At 41.1% G+C, this 22,570-nt stretch overlaps 3 protein-coding genes and 1 long non-coding RNA gene across 9 annotated transcripts; 1 reads left to right on the forward strand and 3 right to left on the reverse strand.

The window, feature by feature from the left end:
• Positions 1 to 1,368: 1,368 nt before the first annotated feature.
• LOC108878250 (uncharacterized) lies at positions 1,369 to 3,899 on the reverse strand. 2 transcript variants are annotated; one of them, XM_018668749.2, is made up of 3 exons: positions 3,213 to 3,899; positions 2,903 to 2,966; positions 1,369 to 2,745 (listed from the first exon to the last, which is right to left on the reverse strand). In XM_018668749.2, the coding sequence occupies exons 1-3, from the start codon at positions 3,830 to 3,832 to the stop codon at positions 2,005 to 2,007; spliced, it is 1,425 nt and encodes a 474-aa protein (XP_018524265.1). In that variant the 5' UTR covers positions 3,833 to 3,899; the 3' UTR covers positions 1,369 to 2,004. The 2 variants fall into 2 exon arrangements, with proteins under 2 accessions (XP_018524265.1, XP_018524264.1); XM_018668748.2 differs by having other exon boundaries at positions 2,831 to 2,966.
• A 572-nt stretch (positions 3,900 to 4,471) lies between these two features.
• gkap1 (G kinase anchoring protein 1) lies at positions 4,472 to 10,508 on the reverse strand. 5 transcript variants are annotated; one of them, XM_018668746.2, is made up of 12 exons: positions 10,396 to 10,506; positions 9,698 to 9,959; positions 8,434 to 8,592; positions 7,961 to 8,038; positions 7,446 to 7,578; positions 7,309 to 7,337; positions 7,011 to 7,172; positions 6,688 to 6,774; positions 5,798 to 5,861; positions 5,596 to 5,666; positions 5,424 to 5,501; positions 4,472 to 4,972 (listed from the first exon to the last, which is right to left on the reverse strand). In XM_018668746.2, the coding sequence occupies exons 2-12, from the start codon at positions 9,944 to 9,946 to the stop codon at positions 4,931 to 4,933; spliced, it is 1,152 nt and encodes a 383-aa protein (XP_018524262.1). In that variant the 5' UTR covers positions 9,947 to 9,959; positions 10,396 to 10,506; the 3' UTR covers positions 4,472 to 4,930. The 5 variants fall into 5 exon arrangements, with proteins under 5 accessions (XP_018524262.1, XP_018524261.1, XP_018524259.2 ...); XM_018668745.2 differs by having other exon boundaries at positions 7,446 to 7,581; XM_018668743.2 differs by lacking the exon at positions 4,472 to 4,972 and adding an exon at positions 4,998 to 5,311 and having other exon boundaries at positions 7,446 to 7,581; positions 10,368 to 10,471.
• A 154-nt stretch (positions 10,509 to 10,662) lies between these two features.
• LOC108878247 (kinesin-like protein KIF27) lies at positions 10,663 to 22,277 on the reverse strand. The gene is given in 16 exon segments (XM_018668741.2): positions 10,663 to 13,349; positions 13,505 to 13,703; positions 14,334 to 14,561; positions 14,661 to 14,849; positions 14,938 to 15,108; positions 15,231 to 15,293; positions 15,461 to 15,675; positions 16,380 to 16,517; positions 16,657 to 16,778; positions 17,729 to 17,925; positions 18,110 to 18,286; positions 18,461 to 18,604; positions 19,505 to 19,720; positions 19,722 to 20,494; positions 20,618 to 20,818; positions 21,482 to 22,277. Coding segments are annotated over 16 exon segments (3,975 nt in total). The 5' UTR covers positions 21,780 to 22,277; the 3' UTR covers positions 10,663 to 12,705.
• On the forward strand, positions 13,660 to 15,119 carry LOC127143203 (uncharacterized). The gene is made up of 3 exons (XR_007814451.1): positions 13,660 to 13,772; positions 14,745 to 14,834; positions 14,986 to 15,119. It is a non-coding gene; the product is annotated as an uncharacterized LOC127143203 (long non-coding RNA).
• Positions 22,278 to 22,570: the final 293 nt, after the last annotated feature.

The following is a 22,570-nucleotide window of genomic DNA, read 5'->3' on the forward strand; positions in this document are numbered from 1 at the left end:
ACATAGTACTGTTCAGCTGTTCATCTGTGGACAGATATCAACTAGTATTGCTAACAATGGCTAGCCCGAGATAAGTTTGAATCGTTCACGTTCAGGGTTTAACGTAACATTTTTTGTAAACAGTTAAATTTGAACGGCTTTTCACAGAACGTCAAGTGTTTGCATTAAAATATAATATAAACAACTGAGGTGTTCTTCAGGGGGAGTGCAGATTTGTTTTGAACGTGTGAAAGGTCAAAAGATGTTATTACAAGAGAAGGCTAATGCTAACGCTCGCCGCTAGCTAGTTCGCTCCTTGGCCTTACCTTTGTGCTGCAGGTGTGTTCAGCGTCCAGCCTCACTCGTGTTCGACAAAAAGGCAGCTCTAAAGCTTGTTTTAGCATCCAGGCTGGCTCAGTAATTAACTATTATTCGGTAAATAACTTTTCTCACAGTACTGACAAACCGACGCAACGGTTCAAACGTTGAGTTTAAATCTGTTTTCCAACTTCCGTTTCTCCGCCTCTCTGCGCTCCTCCCACAAGCTCCCAGCCTTTCCTTTAGGCAATATTTTCTAAGCAATATCCTGCATAGTATGTTAGGGTATAAAGCCAGATCCCCGTAGATTAGATGGCTGTGCTGTCTGCTAAACCAAAGTGTAGAGGAACAACTGAGGGTGTAAGGTAAAATCTGAATATTGTGGATTCATTATAATATGCTACATGAATGTTTAAATGAAAATGCATATATCACTTTCTTTATGCCCCACACAGGAGCACACTCTACAGAGGCCTACCATGGGGGCCTCCCTGATATTTTCCATCCTTCTGTCCAAATTTTAATGTGCTACCAATGAACAAAGTTTGTGCACTACATGGCATCTGCTTAGGAAGCTTAGGCTGACTGCCTCACGCTTCAGGGAGATCTGCCAAATCAGAGGAGACTCCAGAGGAAGGTCTGGCTGAGTGGCTACTGAAAGGGACCCATCAGACGGCAGCGATGAAGAGGGGGCTTGACATGGAGGCAGATGCCATCTGGGAGTACTGCCAGATAAGGAGGATCAACCACTACCCCTGTGGATTTGTAATTCACCCCGATGCCCCTTGGCTGGGGGCATCTCCAGATGGGTTGATCTTTGACCCTTCAAAGTCATGTCAGTTTGGTCTGATTGAAATGAAGTTCCCAAAAATTAAGAGCTATGTTGATTGCCCTTACCTTATCAAATTAGAACTAAAACATACATATGCCTGCTACTGGCAAGTGCAGGGGCAGATGCTAATAACTGCTATGAACTGATATGATTTTGTCATCTCAGCCGAAGAAGACATGCTAATTCAAAGAATATACAGAGACAGTGATGTGCTGGAGGTGATCAGGGAGAAAGTAGAAAGGTTTTATTTCTATGTCTACATGCAGAAAGGTCTGTAATGTTTCAATATTGAGATATCCAATCTAATGTTGTATTATACCTGTAAATATAAAGGTGTATGAAATGTGTATTAATATGTAAATTTAAGTAAATAGTTAGTAAGTAAATTAATGGTATGACCACGATTGTGATAATTTTATTATTTATTAACTTCTAATCACTAATGAAACACATATTCAAAAAATGAATTATAACAAAAGACAATTTACTAATTAAAAATTTTATGATGAACACCACGAAACAAAGGAAGGAATCTGAACACATCACTCAATATGTTTATATGTAAAAAGGGATAACTGCTATTTTTGAACACAAGATAATGTTTTTGGATGTAAATAATTGATTGAATTGGTGCAGTATTGATCAAGAACGGTGAACCCAGACTCTCCAAACAGCTCCTGCAGTGTAAACAAAAGTTGCACACATCCACAACAAAATGTAAACTCTAATTTTGCGACACCACAATATAAATGATAGAGCATGATACAAAACGACAGATGTTATTATTTCCATCCGATAAATATTGTCATATTGCACAGCCATAGTTGGAGCCCTAGTTAGTTGCAGTCGTAGCCACAGTATCAAATTTCATATCTCTATTTCTTAAACAGAGGTCCATTTTGGTAATTTGAGAGGAGACATGCAACTGTGAATATCTGATTTATGCTCCCTGAGATGGAGAGAGGGATAATGGTATCAAAGAGTTTATTCTCTTTGACTCTTCTCATTATCCTCTCCACATGGACCCTCAAACGGACAATGGACTGCATTTTTGGGACATCCACCTCTGGCATTTGGGTCCTCTTGGAGAGGAAGGCAGGATGATGAACACGCCCAGGTACAAGGTCATCCACCAAGAATCCCTTGTCAACCATTACGGCCATGTCGGGTGTTAAGAGTGATGTAATCCCTGACCGACGAAACACCTCCCTGTCACTCATGGAACCCTCAAAGAGTGCTGACACAAAAATCAGGGCTCCATGAGGGGACATGCCCACCACAGCCTTGAATGTGCAGTGGGACTTGTAAGTTGAGAAAACTTCACTCTGAAGGAGCAGGGATGAAGGTGTTTGACACCTTAGCTCTGTGCAGTCAAGGATAACATGTGTGTCACTGTAGATGCCATCAAATTCAGATGGAAGCTTGACCTTCACAGCAGCAGGAGACAGCCATATACAGACCGAGCCCAGGAGGCTGTAGAGGAAGTTGGCCCAGGTGACAATTATTTGTCTGACTGTTGCCTGGTGGATGTTAAATCTATGGCCAAGTTCCCTCTGGGTACATCCAGTGGACACGTAGGTAAGAAAAAGGAAGAGTTCATCTATTGGCAGCAGTTTCTGGAGGGAAAAGTGTTAAATAAGTATTAATAGTTCAAAAGAATCCTTTTCATGATTTGTACTTTGTGTGTGTGGTGGTACTTACAGTTGGTCTGGTTGAAGGGATTTCAGTTGTTGTGCTAGTGACATAGTTTTTCTTTGCTTTGGTCACCCTTACCATTTGGGTTGTTGCTGCCTCAATCAGGTTCCAAAATGCCATCAGATGATTGTATGATGGGAATCTATGTATAAATACATAAACACATACATTGTGGTTCAAACTCAAGCATATAATAAAAACGCTATAGGGGAAAAAACACATAATACACTAACACAGATTCAGTAGATTGAGGATGTTTACAGGAATTATAATACATATACAGTAAAGGCCAGAGAGAGCATATTCATTACTTAACGCAATCAGTTAGGCAAGATGCTAATTCTACAACTATTATTAGCTTAATTGGTGTGTAAAATATTTACATTACCTGGTATAAAACCGGATGTCTTCTGGCGAGGAAGCAAACCGCTGGAGTCCAAATGAGCTGTGAAGATGATAAGTCTGGAGTTGCTGTCTCGATGCCTCGATTTCTCTCAACATATTTTCATACTGCTCCCGGTCCACACACACAGTAGGGCTGGCCTTGCAGTCACGGTCCACGACCATCGGGACGGGTGGATCACAGTGCTCAAGATCCTCCTCGGCATCCGAGCCGGGTTCCGGACTTGATGGTCGAGGTCGGCGCTTCCAACCGCTGGTCCGTGTTTCGTTGTTTTCAAAGTTATTCCACTCGAACAAGGATGGGACGGCGCTTGCTGCTAGTACCCGTCTACCTTTAGCAGTACAGACTATTTCGTGGTCTTCGAAATGTCGGCTGCATACCTTCGTATGTTTTGTCACCGAAAACCCTGTCCTTTTAATTTTGTTTAGCCACTGCACCCGAAGGCTAGTGTTTTTAGGGAAGCAGTGGAAGCTCAAACTGCTGTTATATCGGCTGGAAGCTGAGCAAAGTGGCACACAACAGTGTTCATTAGAGCCACCTACACCCCTTTGTAGCTTGAAAGAATCGCGCACATTAAATTTCTTCTTTTTCCGTGCTACATTCATCTTGCTGTTGGCAGGAGAAAACCGGAAACCGGTGTGCCGGTACGCGGTGAAGCTGGAAGTCCGTCACTACGCTTGTGCATTGACAAGCCCCTGTAACCGCCGATTTCACTTCAAAAAGAAGACATCCTCTATGCCTAATAAAAATTACTGTTAAAACATCTCTGTGGATACAAAAGTCAAATAATACAATGTCTATTCTCTCTGCAATTTTTTGTCACAATACTGCAGAAACTGTGGGAGCCAGGGCTGAACTTTTATGTGAAATACTGATAATGATTTTACTGGAATATTTTCTTTGTTCTTTGTTTTGCTCGTTGTAATGCTTTTTAATAATTTATCTCACATTATTAGAAATGGTTTCACCGCTAAATTCTAATGATTTTATCATCTCTTTTAATTTGCTACCTTGTGTTAAGCAGTTTGTTAACTCAGGCTCTTTATAATGTTTAGTGTTATTATTTTCATTATCATCACTATTGTTCATATTTGTCATTGTTTGTGGTGCCAGAAAATTGCAGACGACTGCACTATGTCCATACAGAGACACAGCCTGGGCTTGTAGTTGCATTTTGAATTCCAGGCAGTTTTTATTTATTTATTTATTTTTAAAACAATATACACAAAAAAACCATGAAAAAGTTTGTTCACTGAAAAAGTATTTTTATTTACTTAACAGTGAGAAAAACAAACAAACAGAATCGTAAATTTCACATCTATCACTTTTGGCATTAAAACCCACAGGAAAAGATCGGGCGCACAGCCAACAGTACTGGAGATGCAGTGGCACGCTTATGCCTGCAGAGGGCAACACTGTGTGCCAAGCTACAGTTTCAACACAATCTTTAAACTTAGTCAATCATTTCAAAACCTTCTTTAATTCAAACATGTAATTGTTCAGTTGTGTAATACATCCTGGAGTGTGTTCTGTGTGTGTGTGTGTAATCAAGGGGGCATGCGTTATATGCAGACATGGAGCCCAAGCTGAAAAAAAAAGGAAATAAGGAAAGAAAACCCTGTTTATGATCAGTAGTGTTTTTCTTCATTTGTTCATTTGTTTATTTAATTGTTCTAGTAATGTCATTTTTCCTTTTGGAACCTTCATAGATCCACCTCTGAGCCCTTTTTCCCTTTCTTGTTTCCCTGCCAACCAGAGAAGCAGAGAAAGTACAGCATTATTTTTAAGTACGAGAAAGTTTTTACTGAAGCCTGTGTTTTTTTGACCTAATTCAAGTTAAAGGTCAATAAAAATACAACGGAAAAAACATTAATACAGAAATAAAAGGACAGTGAAATTCTTTTGTTTAAGTAGAAAGTAAAAAAAAAAAAAAAAAGTAGGTTAAAATTGTCTGAACTGAACTGATCTGATACTAGGCTTACGTCTACCCCGACTCTTCTTTATCACTGTACTTCTATGCTGTGGCTTACTTACACTGCAACTTTTCTCACTTCACCTGACCTACTGGCTTCTTTTTCTCTGGTCTATAGAGAAGGGAAGAAGGAGCATGCATGCAACCCATGTACACACATTTCCACACTAATCTAACCAGGTAACCATGAAAATGACAAAATGAGTGATTATTTGCACTCTCACCTGATGTTTTGGCTGTTCTGCCTGCAGACCTTTGACTTTAGATCTTTCTTGTTCAAGGGCAGCGTGTAGTAATGTTACCTAAGAAAAAAAGAAAGAAAAAAGACATTATTAAAATTCACATAAATTAACAAATATCTGACATACACACAATCTTTATCTCACTTTAACACACCTGTGATGACAGTTCTTCTTTTATATGTAGTAGCTCTTCTACCTGTAGAAGGATTTCTGCTTTATCTTTCACTGAAAGAAAGACGTTAGAAACATCAGAAAACAGACACATCACATTAATTCTTCATTAGGAAAGGAAAGAAAAGGAAAGAAGGAAAAGGAAGGAGGGCTATCAAGTGTAATTTTGGCAATGTTCAACTCACTCTCTCCTTGTTGGAGCATCTTAAGCAGCTGGGCATTTCTTGCTTTCACCTCTTTGTACTTCACCTGCAGAGTTGAGAAGAAGGACATTTTTTGTTGCTTTTAAAAAGTTTACAGTTTTTGCCACAACAGAAAAGCAAGAAGCAGGTTGTGCCACAGGTGTATTTTAAGAAGTTTGCTCTTTTTTCTAACTCTGGAAACTGATCATTACTGGACTTCATTGCAACCAACAAGAATTCAAGCTGACCACAGCCTCCATGATGTGAGAAAGATTAAACTACAGAGTTTTAAGATGCATTTCAAGGGAGGAAAGTTAAGAGGACATTTACAGAAAGCTGTCCCTAGTCAGTCTCCCTGCAGCAAAAACTCAGCTGTTCTGTCCTTGGAGAATTCTTTCTCGCCACCTTATCTCACTCCTCCTTACACACTCCCATACTCACATGAACTGTTTATTTTTCCTCTGAAGACTGCAGTGATTGTTCTGGTGCACTGCACTCTTCCTGCTGCTGTGCTGATAGAATTAGCTCAAGTAAATCATCACTGCCTGAATTATTACTTTCCTCAGTAATGTCACTTTACAGCAAAGATCCAGCCAATTAAAAGGGCAATAGTGTAGAGTAGTATGATTATTGGTAGAGCTGTAAGTTCTGTGTGTACTGTAACTTCCCGCTGAGAGAAGTTTGTCTACATGGATGTTTTTCTGTCAGTTTAAAATATTTTTAGGAAAGAAAGGTAGAATATGAAGCAGTGCACAGTAAGCTTGTTAAATGAAAAGCTGCAGGTGACAGCAGCACACTACAGTTAACAGAGGAGCACCTGTTCCACAACTGGCAAACGGGTGAAATTATTATAGAGTAATAGAATGAGTGAGTAACTATTTGTCACTGCTGACCTCCCACTGTGAGATTGTCTTCTTTAGCTTATCGATTTCCTGGTCTTTCTTCTCCAGCTCATACTTCAGCTGCTCTGCCCGGGGGTCCTGAATAACAGAGAGAAAAGAACAAGTCAGGATAAATTCATACTTCCCACTAACTCAGCCAAGTCAGGAAAACACACTTCACTTGGGGGATGTTGCATTTACTCAAATGCAGGAAAATGTCCACACAGACTGCTTAAAGGACAGAGTTTTGTTCATGTTAAAACCTGAGGCCTAATAAACACAGACAGTTAGATGTGTATTTTGTTGGGCAGGTGTGTTTGTGTATGTCCACTCACTGGTTCGTGCTCTGTGGACGTGTTGACCTCTTGTCCCTGGCTGTTTGCGTACTGCTCACGTCTTTTCTCCCGCTGGATGATCCGACTGACGTCATCTTCCAGTTTATTAAAAAAACGCTCCTCTTGCCCGATTCCTAGTGCCAGATTAGCTGCTCTGGCATCCTGAATGGGAGTGTGGTCAATGAACAGTAGTGTGCCACATCACATGTGGTATTCAGTCCCAAATAAAACTTGGTACATATTCTTTATAGGTAATTAGAACTGTTACTGTATATTTATACTGTGCAGTCTTGCTCACCTCTTTCTCCTGTTTCTTATTCGTTTGTTCTGCAGAGAGATATAACTATTATTTATAGTTTTTTTTCAGTCCTAAAGAGAGTACAGTTTTTCTGTTGTGTTCTGAGAACCTTGTTTAATGGCTTTTGTCTTTCTCACCTGTACTGCCTTCCGCCTGGAAGTCCTGCAGCGAAACTGTCTTTTTGTCTTTTGTCTGCTGATTCTTCTTTTTGTCCTTCTTCCCTCCGCCCTCTTTTCCTCCTCGTGATTTTGGCGATGTGCTTGTGTTGTTCTGCTGGATGAAAACAGATCATTTGAATTAAGCTCAAGTTTTAAACTAAAAGGTGCTTGGCTTAAAATTATGAATGACTAAAAGCTACACTGAATAAAAGTTTAGATTTAAATGAATTCAACTTCCATTTCATTCTAGACATTAATTTTATGGTTAAAGTGCAGTTTTTCAGCTTCAAAGGGAGCGTGTTCATATCCATGCTGGGTGAACAGTGTACAATTTGGTAGTTAATTTTCCTCCCCGTCTGTGTCTGCGTATAAAAAAGGATTACTATGTCTTCATGGTTCATCTGATGTAGACACAAAAACCACCAAATTAAAGTCAGAATTTTTACACCACAGTCACTGCTCCACTTCAACCCTAATGGCAATAAGCAATGTACCTGTTTCTGTTGTTCGTACTCCAGTTTACTTAGAATCAAGGCCTTTTCCAAGTCTGCCTCATATAGTTCAGTAGTTATCTAAGGAGAGAGGAGGAAAACAGATGAGCAAGAACACAAACATATATAGTGTGTATGACCTTTTAGAAATTATGCTATATCTGGGTAAGGACAACATACTGAATTACATGAACCTGTTCTTTTCTAATGTCTATAACGAGTACGCTTACTCCCTCCAACAACTTTTCAGTAGAAACAGGAGGAGAGAGGTGACAAGTTTAGTAAATACATTTAAACAATCTGTTAAGAGTATCCTGCTGCTGGCTCTTACTGTTGCACACACTCCTGTACTGCTGATGTCTGAGCAGCTCTATTCAAAAGAGCTGGAAGTACAGCTGATTCCAAAACATCTGTGGTGTTATAGTTATCCCTCACTGGCTTGCACATTTGTTAAGGGAGTGGTTGCTCTCTCTTACCTGCTCATCCCTCTGCTTCCACTGCTGCCACCCCTCTGAAGGTATGCTGTGGTCCCCTGATGCAGGGCTGAGAAGTTCACTGGCTATTCCTGACAATGTCATACAGGGAGGCGGAGCACAAGACTTCTGAGGAATCTTCTTGAAGGCCAGGTTACGTAACTGATAGAAATAGAGATAAAAAACTTAATCCAAACTCTGACCTAATATGACCATTACTGCTCTATTGTGTGTGTGTGTGTGTGTGTGTGTGTGTGTGTGTGTGTGTGTATGTGTGTGTGTGTGTGTGTGTGTGTGTAACCAGCATGTGTGTGCATAAACAGTAGCAGTTTTGCGTGTTAAAGGGCCTTCTACTCTACTGGTCAGTTTTTATCATTTTGTTCGTCCCCTCTGGAACAAACTACCTGATGACCTGAGTTCTGTCACAACCATATCCACATTCAAAGGCACACCACTGGCTTTTCTTTTTTCACAGACTTGTGACTATAAACTGCATGTATTTGTCTGTGGTTTCTATCTGTAAGGTTGATGTGGTTTACTTGCTGTCTTAAAGTGGGTCTTTACATATTCATTTTAGTAGGGCTGCAACCTAAACTAATCAATGAATGATTTGGTCAACAAAATGTCAAAAAATAACGAAATAATTCCCTTTAAATTTTCCTTGACTCCAAGATGACCCCCTTTGGATGCCTTATTTTTCTACAACAGTCCAAAATGCAAAAAACATTTAGATTACAATGATATAAAACTTGTGAGTGTGCACTAATAACCAAATTCACTGCTTTTAACACGTTCCAAAACCTGTAAACACCCTGTTGACATTTTTGCTTGGAAAAGCAGACTTGCAGATTACTTTTCTGTCAATCAGCTAATCTATTAATCAACTTATTGACTATTAGCTCTACATTTTAATGCATTTGATTATCTGAGTGAAAAAAATGCATACATCTCTTCACATTATCATGAGCAAAAAAATATGCTTCTTTTTCTCTGATGAGAATATTATGTGTATATGAGCTGTTGCTTTGGGTGAGTACACAATTTTTAGCCATCATTTTATGATGTGTCTTGTTGGATACATTCTCAAGTTGAGTTAATGCACAACACCTGCACTAAACAGCTGAGAGAAAAACAAAACAAAGCTTGCTGATGTTTGCCTGACACCACCCCTTTGCGGTTTCATTTCAAGTGAAGTGAAACAGCAACAGAGGAGCACAATCATTATCAATGCCTGTCTTGAGATGTTCCTGCCCTAACAGTCAGTCACCTCATTTGCCTCACTCTGCTGCTGTTCCTTCTTCTTCTTTTTCTTGTCTTTCTTCTTGTCGTTGCCTTGACCCGCTTTCCCTCCGACCCCTCCTGCCTTTCCTTGTCGGGGCTTCCCAGATGAGTCCCGTCCGCTTTTGGTGGTGGTCTTCCCCGGCTCGGAGGTGTCGGAGTCGGAATCCGAGTCTATCTGGAGCAGGGCGAAGCGGGAGGCGGTGGTGGGGACCGTGATCATTGCAGACGATGCCATTGCGAAAAGGAAACTGACGATAAAAGACAAAAAGATTCAATGAGGATAACTCGAAGCAGGATATTAAACATCGAGTTAGCTTCTGGTGGCAACCTTTATTCAAATACAAACATCACAATATGTCACCCAACAGCTTTATTTAAAGCAACAAATTGTATTGTTAGTAAACAGACATAAAGCTGATAATTGTAGAGTGTTTTTGAAGTGTACTGATGCGAACAGTTTCGTGACAGACGCAGCTAGCATTACATAGCTGCAAGTTAACCTAGCTAACCTAAGTATAGAAGGCTTAGCCGATTTGTTAGCTTCAAAAGAAGTACAAAAGTAGCGATGCATGGCATTCAAAAACACATTAGTGGGTTGAGGTTGATATTCTGTCTTTATTATACTGGCTGACTTGTGCTGTAAAGGCAGTACTCACGAGAAAAGTTGCTAGAAAATACTTTCACCTGTTCGTGAGTGGCACTCTCGGTTACCGTTGGTTTGCTACCAGCGATTGTCTGAGTACAGCTGCCCGGTGGTGCCAAAAAGGATAAAGGCTTCGATTTGTGTTGCCAGATTTGACTGACAAACAGTGAGCCCAATCAGACTCTAGAACCCGCCCTGCCATGGATTCAGTGAGTTACACTATGGGCTACGTTTTAATTCCCGTTTATAGGTTGTATTTGTTTATACTTTGGAAAAATAAGCACGCCGAATTAGCTGTTGGCAGTTCCTGATTGCTATGCACCATCAGATTTACATATAACTATCAATAAGTCACTTTGATGTTGTAGACAACTTTAAAACGTGATGATTCTTAGGTAAGTTCTGCAGCCATAAACAGCGTAAACAAACAAAAATAACCAACTTGCTTATTTATAAGCAACATGACCATTTCATTTCAGTTTGAAAACATCTGGGTTTCAAAATCTACTTTATCTACTTTACTAAAAGAACGTCAGTTTTATTATCAAAATGTACTGATGTACAGCTGTATGTAAAGCATCAAAAACAAAAAACAAGAACACATTGTATAGAAAATTCCCCCCTCTGACTGATCTGTTATTATAGATGATATTATTAGACTGTTTATACTGTAAGGCAACATTTTACCATTGTAGCTGTTTGAGGTGGAGCTAGTTTTAACTAAATGTGAAGTTGGGTACTTTACTCCAGGGGTTTCCAGCCTAGGGCTTGAGCCCCTGCAAAAGCGATCTTGAGATAAATCTGAGTTGTTGTGAGAAGAAAGAAGTTCTACAACACAAATTTGTCTTAAATCTTTTGCTTGTGTTTTACATCTCTAGGTCTCAGACAGATACTTAAATGAAAATGTCTGAGAAGTGAGGAGAGGAAATCATTCTTTGATTTATGGCAATTGGAATTACTAGCAATTCATTAGTATCAGAAACTTTACAAGGAACACAATTAGATAGCGTTTTTAGAACACTCATCCCCAAAAACTGTGTCTCCACAGGGTTAATCTGTCCATGAATTGTGGGTAAGGGGATGGAATGGGTCCACACAGTAAAGGCAAATTAGGGAGATATCTTTATTAGTAAGTTTAATAAATCTGACTGTAATAAGAGTCATCCATTTAAGAAATAATTTACACAGCAATCAACATACAGCATAGATAATAGTACATAGTGCACAGAGATATAAAAAAAATTGATTTAAAAAATCAAGTGCATAAAGAAACACACATTACTGATGTAGTGCAGTCAACACACTATCCACTGGCCATTTTAAGTGCTACACAGTGCTGAAAATTAAAGGTGAAAAAGCAATTCTCCTCTCAAGGCTCTACAGCATTACAGAACACAGAAATAATATCAGACAGTGTATTCGTGTCAGAAAGATTTGTAACATTACAAAGATAGCCATTAGAACTTGTTTTATGTCTTTATCTAGGACAATAGCTTGAAATTTACAATCCCCAAATTCAGGGGAACAAAATTTGGAATGTGCAGTGCTGTATTTTAGTGTGGCAAAAGCTGAGACAAAACGCTATAATCACAAAGTGAGACATTCTGCTCTATTTTCTAGTGTACATATGCAGACAAGTTATTGGAAATTCTCTCTATATGTGCCATTTATTAGACTCACTCTGTTGTCATGACAACTCTGGCATTTCTTTGTGTTTCCTCTCTTATTGAGAGGAAGTACTCCACAGCATACAGCATAGGCAGGGAAATATGTGACCACCAAGGAAATCAGTGCTATGACAAGAGACTGAACTGATTCACTGTAAAGACATTTGAACATCAACCACATTCCAGTCCATCTAAAAGACACTCTCTTCTCTTCAGGCTATAAACTCTGCAGTTTCTCATGGTTTCACTATTCTGTGGTATTACAAGGACAATGTTGACTTTATACAGAAAAATTAGAACAATAACTGTTCAACAAAAACTCATTCTTCTCATCCTTAAGTATATTGTGAATATGGGCATGCATTAAATACAGAATAGTTTGGGTTTTTTTCATTCTGGGAGGCAGTTTAATGCACTTGTGGGCACTTCTCACTGACCCAAAAGCCCCACAAAGTCCTTAAAGTAAGAACTTTCCAACAAGCCATACAGGAACATTTTCACAAGATACTTAAGATGCGAGGAACAGTGCTCATTCATATTCAATGAGTTTTATCATTGGTTATTCATGACACACATTCTCCTTTGCTCATCTGTTTGGAATCTGTTGTATATATTACTACTCTCAAGTGACTTGTAAAAACTACGATATACATAAAGCCACTGAATAGATGTGTAAGTGCAACATCATCTGTCACTGTGTCTGGCCACTTCTATAGAATCCTCTAGTATTGACTCTGTGCTGGTATCCACTATAGACTGTCGCCTCCTTGTGGCAGAACCAGAGACCAGAGAACCAGAGACCTGCAGGTCAGCTGGAGAGATCTGCCTCAGCTCTCTGCGACACAAACGGACTGGTGTCATCTCTGAACTTTCCCCACAGTGACCAGCTCCTCGTTCATTCCTCCCCTGGGACTGTGTGCATATCTGATTGTATTCCAGCATTCTGGTCTTTTTGTGTGCTTGAAGGTCAGAGGATAAGGAGAGACAGGGGGTTTGGTGAGCATGCTTCTTCATGTGAGAATGGCTCTGTGTCTTTTGGTCTGCTTGCTCAGCATGTATCTTTGTATATGTTGGTGCAATATGTGTCCTTGTTTGTACCTCTTCAGTGTGCGTCTGGGATTTGTTTGTGCTTGTGTCTATCTGAATATTGTGTGACTGTGTGTTATCCTGTTTGTGTGAGGGCTGATCATCAGGGTGTTGAGCACCACTGAAAAGCTCTCTGAGTTTCTTTTTGAGCTGCCGACTGGAGCTTTTGTAGAAAAACAGTTCTTTCTCCAGATGCTGCAGTCTGTCCTGGATTGCCTCCCGTGGTTCTCCTGATCCACCCTCTAAACACACACATACATACACATACACATACACAAGGCACAGGCACAGGCACAAGCGCACATAGAGACAAAAGCAAAGCAGCTATATAAATATTACAGAGAGGGATAGGACAACATAAACTCAGTTTTTGCCCAGTTTGACCTAATTTCCTCACCTTGAAGTCTCTGCAGGAGTATCTGGATGTTGTTCTGGTGATCTCGGTGCTGCTGGGTGAGCCTGCGGTCTGCATCCAGAGCCAGGCGCTGCATGGCGGCCTCCATCTCCCTCAGCACCTCCTCTTGCTCTCCAGCCTGGAGCTCCAGCTCTTCACAGCGCAAACGGAAATGGCGCTCTGCCTCACGAAGACAAACAACCTGGAGGGGGCGATGAATGCAGGAAGGAGCCAAGTGAATAGTGGAGAGAAACACATATTATTACACAATGTAATTACAAAGATACTGCCTGAATCTTGTAGCTTTGTTTACTCTGACACCTGCAGAGAAAAAAACAAGGACAGAGCAAAACAGGTGGGAGGGAGTTTACCATGGTGTAATAGTATAACATGGTGCAAACAAACCTCCTAGAGAGAAGTTGATACAGTTTATAATGAAGGGTGGAGAGGGAGGCAGAGAGAGGGTGGAGGTATAATTTAATTAGCCCTGAAAAAAAAAAAAAAATCTGCTGCATTTCTGACTCAACTTTGAGTCAAGCGCATCACCTGGAGAGAAGAGCAAGAGAAGGTAAATAACAGAGGAAGAGAAAAGGAGAAACATAAACATAAAAAAGAAGATGTCAGCATTGAGTTTCTGTCTGACCGTGGTAGAATCAAATTTTTACAAATTAAAAAAATGTTTTTAGCAAAGCACAGAAACAAGGCACATATGGAATTTACTTTTAAATAGGAAATAACAGAAAAATGAAAACAAAGTAAAGGAAGCATGTTGGGTTTGTATGTAGAGCTAAATGTTGCATATATCCATATGTGTTTGCGCATTCTATCTTACCTTGTTGAAATATTTAACGAGCAGCTCCGAAGCCTCAGGTGGTGAGAGCTTCTTCAGCTTCCTGATGACATCACACAGTTGGGCGAGTTCATTGTTTTGGGATTGACATGAAGAAGGGTCTGTGACTGACAGCTTCTTCTGTTTGTCCTGGATGAAGCGGTTTTTAAACTCTAAAGCTGCATCTAGAGCTTCGATAGCTTCCTCCAGCTGAAGCAGGGAATGCTCCTCCTAAAACCACATGCACAATGACATCTAGTTTAGTTTTAGTTTACTAAAACCTATGAAACCCATAAATAATATCAGGTGTCAATTCTCCTTCTTCCCGACCTCCACGGTAAGAACTCTGTTTTCCTTCAGCTGTGCGTCCAGAGTGTCTCTCCTCTTTTTAAGCATGTCTCTCTCCTTCTCTAGTTCTTCTACGGTGACTCCAGTCCGCCTTGCATTACTACTGCTCTGCAGGTGCTCCTCCACAGACTCCAACCGCATTGACACACGCAGCAGGTCCTGACTCAGGGCCTGAAACATGAGTGATAAAAAAAACTTTTAGATACAGACATGTAACAAGATTAACTAAATCATAACAAAAACATATATACAGGCTGACCTGACTGGAGCGCAGCATCTTAATCTCCAGTTTGTTTTTCTGTTGCAGACAGGCCTCTCTGCGCAGGACCACCTCCTCTCTCCTCCTCAGCTCCTCCTCCAGCTCCTGCAGCTCTGCTCTCTTCTGAAGCACCCGCTCCTCCTCCTGCTCCAGCCAGCTGCTGTCACACAGCTACAGGGAGGGCAACAGGGATCAAAAGAAACAGGGTCAAAATGGTTTTTCCTGGGGAGAAAAAGCAAAACAAACTTTTTAACAATTTATACTACTTCTGTATTTGACAAACAATGGTTTACCTGTTCCTCTGACTCTTCCTGGTCATTGCTTTCGCACACAGTCAAATCTCCTGCTCTCTGCACCTATAAAAAACTATTCTTTACTCAAGAGCTATTAATAATTTACCCATGCTGTGTCAGCTGTTACATTTTTGAAGTTTTGTGAAGTTAAACCAAACTTTTCCCATTACACCATGTAGACAACATGTTTGATCTTAATGGGCTTCTTTGATCAAATCTGTACAACTGACCCCATTCTGGCTAAGTTCTTTGTTGTTGTCAGTGGTCTGTCTCTGCTGCCTGAGGCTGGTCTCAAGCTGTGCTCTCTGCAGTCTCATGTGCTGAAGGCTGCGATACACCTCTGCGCGGACCTGCCGGCTCTGCATGGAAAGTCTTGCCAACATGCCAGCTTCTCTGCCATCTCTTCTGTGGCTGCTATGTCTGTCCACTACTTCGATCTCCTTGTCTGTCAAAGACAAAAACACACATTTATTGATACAAGTAAAGTTCACAATTAGAGATGACACATATAAATGAGTTGTCAGAGGATTGAAAGTATCATGATTCACTGGTGGTGTGCAGCTGTTGCCTGGAGTTTCACAACAAAAAATAAGTAGTTAAATAAGAATTTTCCTGCCCATGGTAAACAGTACATGATTCTGATCAGGCTCTAAAGAGACTTCAAACCTGTATTTTCTCCATTTCTGCTCTGTCATTGAGACCTTGGCTCAAAGGGATAAGACATCTATCTGCAACAGTAGTTGCTCTGAGCAAAAAATGGCATCATTTGCAGATCTATTCAGTGGCTTTAAACATAAAACAATTATCAGACTAAACTTTAATTTGTTTAAAAAAATGATGATTGATTATGAAATCATCACTATAGACTGGTGGTGTAGCTACTGCTACTGTATCATCAAAGTAACACTTTGTCTTTCTCTCTGTCACTGTTGTCATCCGTGAACTCCTAAACTCCCTCAGAAGAAGGTCCTGGAGGTTGCAGCATGTTCTCATAAGTACTTCAGGAATGTTTTCACTAACCTTGGCTAACACAAAATTCCTCATGCATGCTCTGATATTTCTATTGTTCTTGACTCAGTGTGACATGCAAAAACTACAAACCAACAGACGCAGGAATACAATACACAGTATTTAATTATATAAACACACCAGTTTTGTCAAGCTCCTTGATGAGCTCCTCTTGCATGCGCATGTTGACTGACAGATCTTGGATCCTTCTCTGAGTAACACTGGCTCTGAGTCTGGCTTTCCTCATGTGGCTTTGATTGCCATGGTTTTCCTTGTTCCCTGTGAAGAAATAGCAATTGACAATATAAACAGGAAACAACATCTTGGATATAAAACAACTCTTTGGAATATCATTGAAGAGAACTGAGATAGGAAACCTTGCCCCTCAATATAAAGGGACGTTACTCATTAAGTATACCTGTGGCTCGCTGAGGCTGTTTTACTGATGGATTCCCATTAGATGTTTGGTCAAGTCCGATGTTTTTCTCTTTCAGAGCTGATTTCTTCTCCCTGTTGGTCCATGTTCTGTTTAAAGAACGCCTGGAGTAACATCACAGTATTTCATAAGGCAGATAATTTCAGATTAAGTCATTGCTGTGAGAAAAGCAAACTTTCTGAATGAAAGATTATTGATATGGTGATACGTGTGAAACTCAAGCATGTTTTGTATTTCAGTGGTGCACAGCACTCCTGCAGGACACATGGAAAAGGGTTGTAGGGAAAAACTCAAATATTTAGATCCTAGCATCACTCATAAATGGTCAATCACGTCGACTACTTTCATCATCTTTAAAAGCAGTGTGCTCCCTGCCACGTGTCCACAATGCACCCTTGGGTGTCATATCTCCTATATGTCCTGTCCAAGAATTTACATTGCATAAATTAAGAGGGAACACCAAGTTATTTTTAACTAGTCTGAGGCACACAAGAGCACAGATACTGGTGCGGTTATTTTCAAAATGAATTTTGTAACACCTTGGTTGCAGAAAGTTGAATTAATTAACTATATGTATTTGTCACACGCAATGCATTGCACTTAAATGCAGGACTTAAATTAGAAGCTTCAAATGGAACCATTATTATTATCAAAATGACCGCAATTAACATTATTTAACTGAGGTCTATCAGCTCAAGTGACTATGGCACTGTTGACCTCATCTGGGCAGGCAGGTAGCTGACAGTGCAAACTGCAGTGATCTTTGACACAAAAATTGTAGTGTGTCATTGGACTGCCACAGACACACCTCCCTCAGTGCCTGTCTTCCTGTGTTGGTGCATGGACAGTCATTGCTATACAAAGCCAGAGCAGGGGAGGAATATCATCTTGGTAAAAGGGATGAACTTAATTAATAATTGAGTGACTCTTTTTTTCATGAAACATTTTTGCTGCAGCACATAAACAGAGACTTTGTGACTCAGAGGGCATTGACTACAATTGTATGTGTTGTGGTGAATCACTGGTGGTTTGACAAAAAAAGAACCAGTCTCACCTAAATGGCATTTTGCTCACACAGTTGTTATCCTCCTCCTCCTTCTCTTGACCTCTGTCTTTGCTCTCTGCCTGTTGTTTTATGAATGGACAGTACACCTCATCCTTTTCCTCAAGCTCAGCCAGAAGGAGATGGCCTCGCATCTTAAAGGCTGCCATCACCCTCTCCAGTGAATAAGCTGGGGGACTGGAGTGAATCTACAAACACACATGCATTCAAACAGAAATATGCGCAGCCATGAACAACAGTGTGTGTGGATGCACATATGAACCTATGCAGCATCACTGTTAAGTACTTATGACAATCAAAGTCACAAGCAAAAAGTCAAGTGTGTCTGGTACAACAGTTACACACACAGAACAAAAGGGTGCAGCTACCTACCCTCCTGGGAGGCCCGGGTCCACAGCTGTGTCTGATCAGAGGGACACTGTGAGGCCTCTTGCCTGAGTTCCCTGAAGCCACTGCTTCCACTGCTGCCCCTGAGGGTGCACCCCGAAAGGTCATGAGGTCGCTGCGAAGACGATCAATCAGAATCTGCTGCTCCACCAGTTGTTCAGTCTGAAAACATTCACACACAAGCACACATCCAAACAAATAATGGAAAATCAGCAGATCTGTCATTAAATTTGAGGATAGTTTTGAAGTTTTATTTGCAGATAACCTCTAAACTTGAATGCAGTGTCCTTTTTTACTGTACTACAGAGCTGCATTCAAAACTGTTCATCTCCTCACCTGTATACGATTACGCTCCTTTTCTTCCTCTAAGGCTTGGAGGTGAGTTTTACTCTCTTGAAGAAGTTTGTCAACATCTTTCTGTACCTGTCTCAGTTCTGCATCTTTCTGCTCCAATAGCTGCTCGTCTACGTTGAGAGCTTCCTAAGGGTAAGAGAGAAAGATAACAATTTTTTGCTGAGTCATGGTATTCACCTTGATTGATTTGATTTTTATTCATGATCCAGAAGCCCTCTTTAATTTTTAAGTCAGAACAACTTTATGTGTCTTACTGATTCAGCGCATCTGTTGCTTTTGTTCAAATGATCTCATCTTAGGCTCTCAGGGATTAAAGGATGTAACAGTGGAAATTCTGACTTGTCATGATGGAAAAACACTGCTGTAACATTAACAATGGTTCAATTCCATTAAGTGTGCACCAGAAAGCCAGCATAAACAGTACCAGGGTCCCAGTGTGGCTACATGGGATGCAGACATTACTACTACTGTTTATAGTCACATCTGTGCTTTTCATGTTCTGGACAGTAATATTGGTTGACTGGACTCTTCATTTGGTGAGCTACAACATTTTCACTATACAGCACTGTGACTGGCACTGTTCTTTAAAAGGTATGAGATGAATAATATGACAGGCTGATGACAGTGATTAATTAGCAGTCTGTGTCCTGTCTGTCTTAATCCACTTTAGTTACTTCTTTTGAATAAAATGACTTGAGCAGAGAATGGTTTATGAATAAAATGTATAAATAAAAACACAAAGTACATTTATATCCCCTTGTTACTGGTGGTACATCAGCTAACACTTTGAGTGGTGATTGTGCTACTGAAATAAAACCTTAACTGCTATGTGATCCCTAGTGGATCATTTACATTAACATATGTTTTGCTCTGAACAAAAGCAAAAGCCATTACATGCATTCACTACATATTTTTTCTGAATGTCTTGAATGAATTATGAACCAGCTCCAATCCACTCTTTATTAAAACAAACATTTGTGGGCTTCAATGGTGATCTGATGTTTCTATTTTACTTTTTCTCATTACCTGGCATTTGTTGAGCTCTTCTCTGAGCTTTAATATTGTACAGTGGTTGGGCTTTTCTCCATCCCCCTCTGAACAGTCCTTATCGTCAATTTGAAGTGCGTTATTGACAGCTGTCAGTCTCTCCTGCCAGTCCTGAAGTCGCAGCCTAAAAGACTGACTTGGAGAGAGGCCTGATATATCTGCAAGCAGAACTGCAGCTTCCTGTGCCAGGAAGGCGGTACTGTGATGGTTCCTCTTGGGTCATCTTCTGATCTGGCTCAGATATCTTCATCTGACTGGACTCCCCCTCTCCTGCTCTTCCACCTGTCCTTTCCCTTTGCATCTCCATCTCTTTCTCCTTCTCTTTCAGTATCTCTCTCAGCGTCTGTACTTCATACTCCAGCTCCCCTAGACGAGCCTCGCCGGGGTCCCAGGCCGTAGAGCATGACTTAACCTCTGTTTGTGTCGCTCCGGGACGGTTGCGAATGTGACGGGCCTTGGATGCAAACTGCAGGACGCTCAGAGTCTCAGCTACACTGTGGTGAGAGGGGCTCACACATGCCACCATCAGCGTATGGGCGGTACCTCCCAGTGCATCACGGAGGAGACGGGTGATTTTGGCATCACGGTACGGTATGTGTGCGCTGTTGCAGTTGTTACCGCGGCGATTTCGAGCCGGATCAGACAGGGCACGGATAACATTGCCCAGTGCAAGCAGGCCTGTGTTGATATAAACAGACTCTTTGAGCCGTGTCCCGGTGTTGCCAGTTTTTCCAGCACGTTCCGAGCCTGCTAGGTCAACCAGACAGAGTTTGGAGGAGCGGATTGACTTTAAGGAAGACTTGTTGTTGTGGCAACACTGGATGAGCTGAAGGGTGAGGATGGTGTGAGAGCGACTGGAGTGCTCATTCATCCCTGTGGTGCCGGTGTGGCGCAGAGCATTACCCGTCTCTAGAATGTTGAGCAGCTCCTCTGGTGAGGTGACGACCACCTCTTTGGCTCCCACCACCACTGAAAACATAATACAAGTCCTTTTGGTTTTTAGGAAATTCCATGAGGTCATTTCCTTGCATGCAATCTATGTGAAAAATGTAAAAATCTATTCATTTTTGTGATTTTTTTCTTTTTCGTCACCTGTGTTTCCCTTTTCATCCTCTCTGATGTGAAGCTCTTTGTGAACGGTGTGCAGTTCCAGCAGGTCTCGCAGCTCCTCCCTGTACAGCTCCATATATGAGACCCGCACTGTGGCCTCCACACCATCACTGTGCTTCTCCTTCTCCCCCAGCAACGAGAACACATCCTGGGCCACACAGTCAATAATTCCTCCATCTTCATCTGAGAGAGGTTTTAGTGTAAAGAGACACATAGTAATAACATACAAAGACCAGAGAGTGAAACATTAGAAGAGACATTCTGGGTCAAATTTCAAGTATATTTGTGGAGTATAACAATGGGTAAACAGCAAACTGCAGGTCAGAAATGCTTGCTTTGAACTCATGATTTCTGCAGGTTCACCAAATTAAATCCAAAATGTTTCAAGACTTTTTTAAAACCTCAACACCTGTTTTGAGATAATACTTGCCAAAGTATTAAAGATGCCAATAAAAAACAGTAAGGGTTGATTAACCAATCAAAAAGTAACTAGTTACTTTAAGGTCAGCGATCTGGACCAATAGTACTGGACATTTCACTGCAAGGTTTTGCAAAAATCTCCAATCATCAGAAAAACTTTCTGTTTCCTGCTCCTAAACTCCACCAACTAAAATCCTTGGGTGCCAGCTTGAAAATGTGCAAACAGCACATATTTTCAAACCTGCAAAGATCACCTTGAACATACAAGATGCTGTGATACCCCAGTTGTTCTCATTTAAAAGACTGTTTTAATACATTTTCATCCACTATAAATAAACTCATAATCCTTATTTCCCAATCCCTTCTGAATTCTTCAGAGTAAAAAAAAAAGTGGATGAAAAGCCACCTGTGCTCTGTACAACTTACCCAGACTCCCCCCTCCGAGTGTGTATGTCTTCCCTGACCCTGTTTGTCCGTAACAGAAGACGGTCGCATTGTATCCGTCGACCAGGGACTCCACCAGCGGCTGGACGCAGGACTCGTACACCTCATCCTGGCTGGCAGTCGGTCCAAACGCGTGGTCGAAGGAGAAGAGTCGATCCGAGCCGAGCATCACCTCTGCGGAGCCCGGCACCATCCGCACACACACCTGGTGGTTGTGGAGGACTTCTTTGGGAAGCAGGGGCCGGATACGGACCGCCACCCGTACAAACACCTCGCTCATGACGGTAAAATGTAGTTACCGAAAACGACTAACTCTTACAGACTTATCGCAATGGGGTTTCACTTTCATCCCTGCACCCCACAGCTGGGGTGTGGTGAAACTTCTTATTTGAGCCCTTCAACTTGTCAGTGATCTACATTTTACTAAAACAGACCGTCTGGTGTCGGCCTTGAGTGTTTAACTACAGTCGTCGTCGTTTGGTGTGCAGTTGTTGTTGTCGTTGTTAACTTTGTTCACTCTCCCGTTTGTTGTCGCTTCTCGGTTGCCCGGGAAACCGCCACCGCGGTGCCGCAGCAGCCGAGGAAAACAGGAGAAGCGTCCAAGAGTGTTTATAGATGGCGGACAGAGTGGTACGTGACGGCAACAGCGCCATCTGCTGAGTGAGCTACGTCTACATCTTGTGTCTTTTTTAAGACCTAAAAACTTGTAACCTGTCTTAAAACGACGTTTTTCTAACCTGTAATCATTCACTGTTCATTAGTAAAAGACCCGCTCATAATGGGCTTCTAATGCAAAGCTGTGTGTTAAGCAGTTAAAAAAAATCCAGCGGAATATATTTCAAAGTTTCAGTCTTTTTAGTTTGAAATTTTCCTGCACAACACAAGCAGGAACATTTTTACTAAAAAGCTTGATTTGTCTGACTCAGATTTCAGAATCCTCTTAAAAACTTCAAGATAAACTGTGGAGTATATTGTATGTATGGATGACCATGGATGATTAAAAGTTGTAAGTTAAACTGGATTTACTGCATAAACCTCTTGAAAAGTGTGAAATTTTTTAGGAGTTGCCCT

Source organism: Lates calcarifer, linkage group LG13 (genome assembly GCF_001640805.2).
Source record: "Lates calcarifer isolate ASB-BC8 linkage group LG13, TLL_Latcal_v3, whole genome shotgun sequence".
NCBI classification, from domain to species: domain Eukaryota; kingdom Metazoa; phylum Chordata; class Actinopteri; family Centropomidae; genus Lates; species Lates calcarifer.

Excerpts from the sequence above, each read along its gene's own strand:
- LOC108878250 (XM_018668748.2), bottom strand. The coding sequence starts at position 3,832 with ATGAATGTAGCACGGAAAAAGAAGAAATTTAATGTGCGCGATTCTTTC. Across the intron at positions 2,967-3,212 it reads GACATCCGGTTTTATACCAG|ATTCCCATCATACAATCATC; the intron begins GTAATGTAAATA and ends ATTTATACATAG. Across the intron at positions 2,746-2,830 it reads TCCCTTCAACCAGACCAACT|AAACTGCTGCCAATAGATGA; the intron begins GTAAGTACCACC and ends TTTTCCCTCCAG.
- gkap1 (XM_018668743.2), bottom strand. The coding sequence starts at position 9,946 with ATGGCATCGTCTGCAATGATCACGGTCCCCACCACCGCCTCCCGCTTC. Across the intron at positions 8,593-9,697 it reads AGCAGAGTGAGGCAAATGAG|TTACGTAACCTGGCCTTCAA; the intron begins GTGACTGACTGT and ends TATTTCTATCAG. Across the intron at positions 8,039-8,433 it reads GGAAGCAGAGGGATGAGCAG|ATAACTACTGAACTATATGA; the intron begins GTAAGAGAGAGC and ends CTCTCTCCTTAG.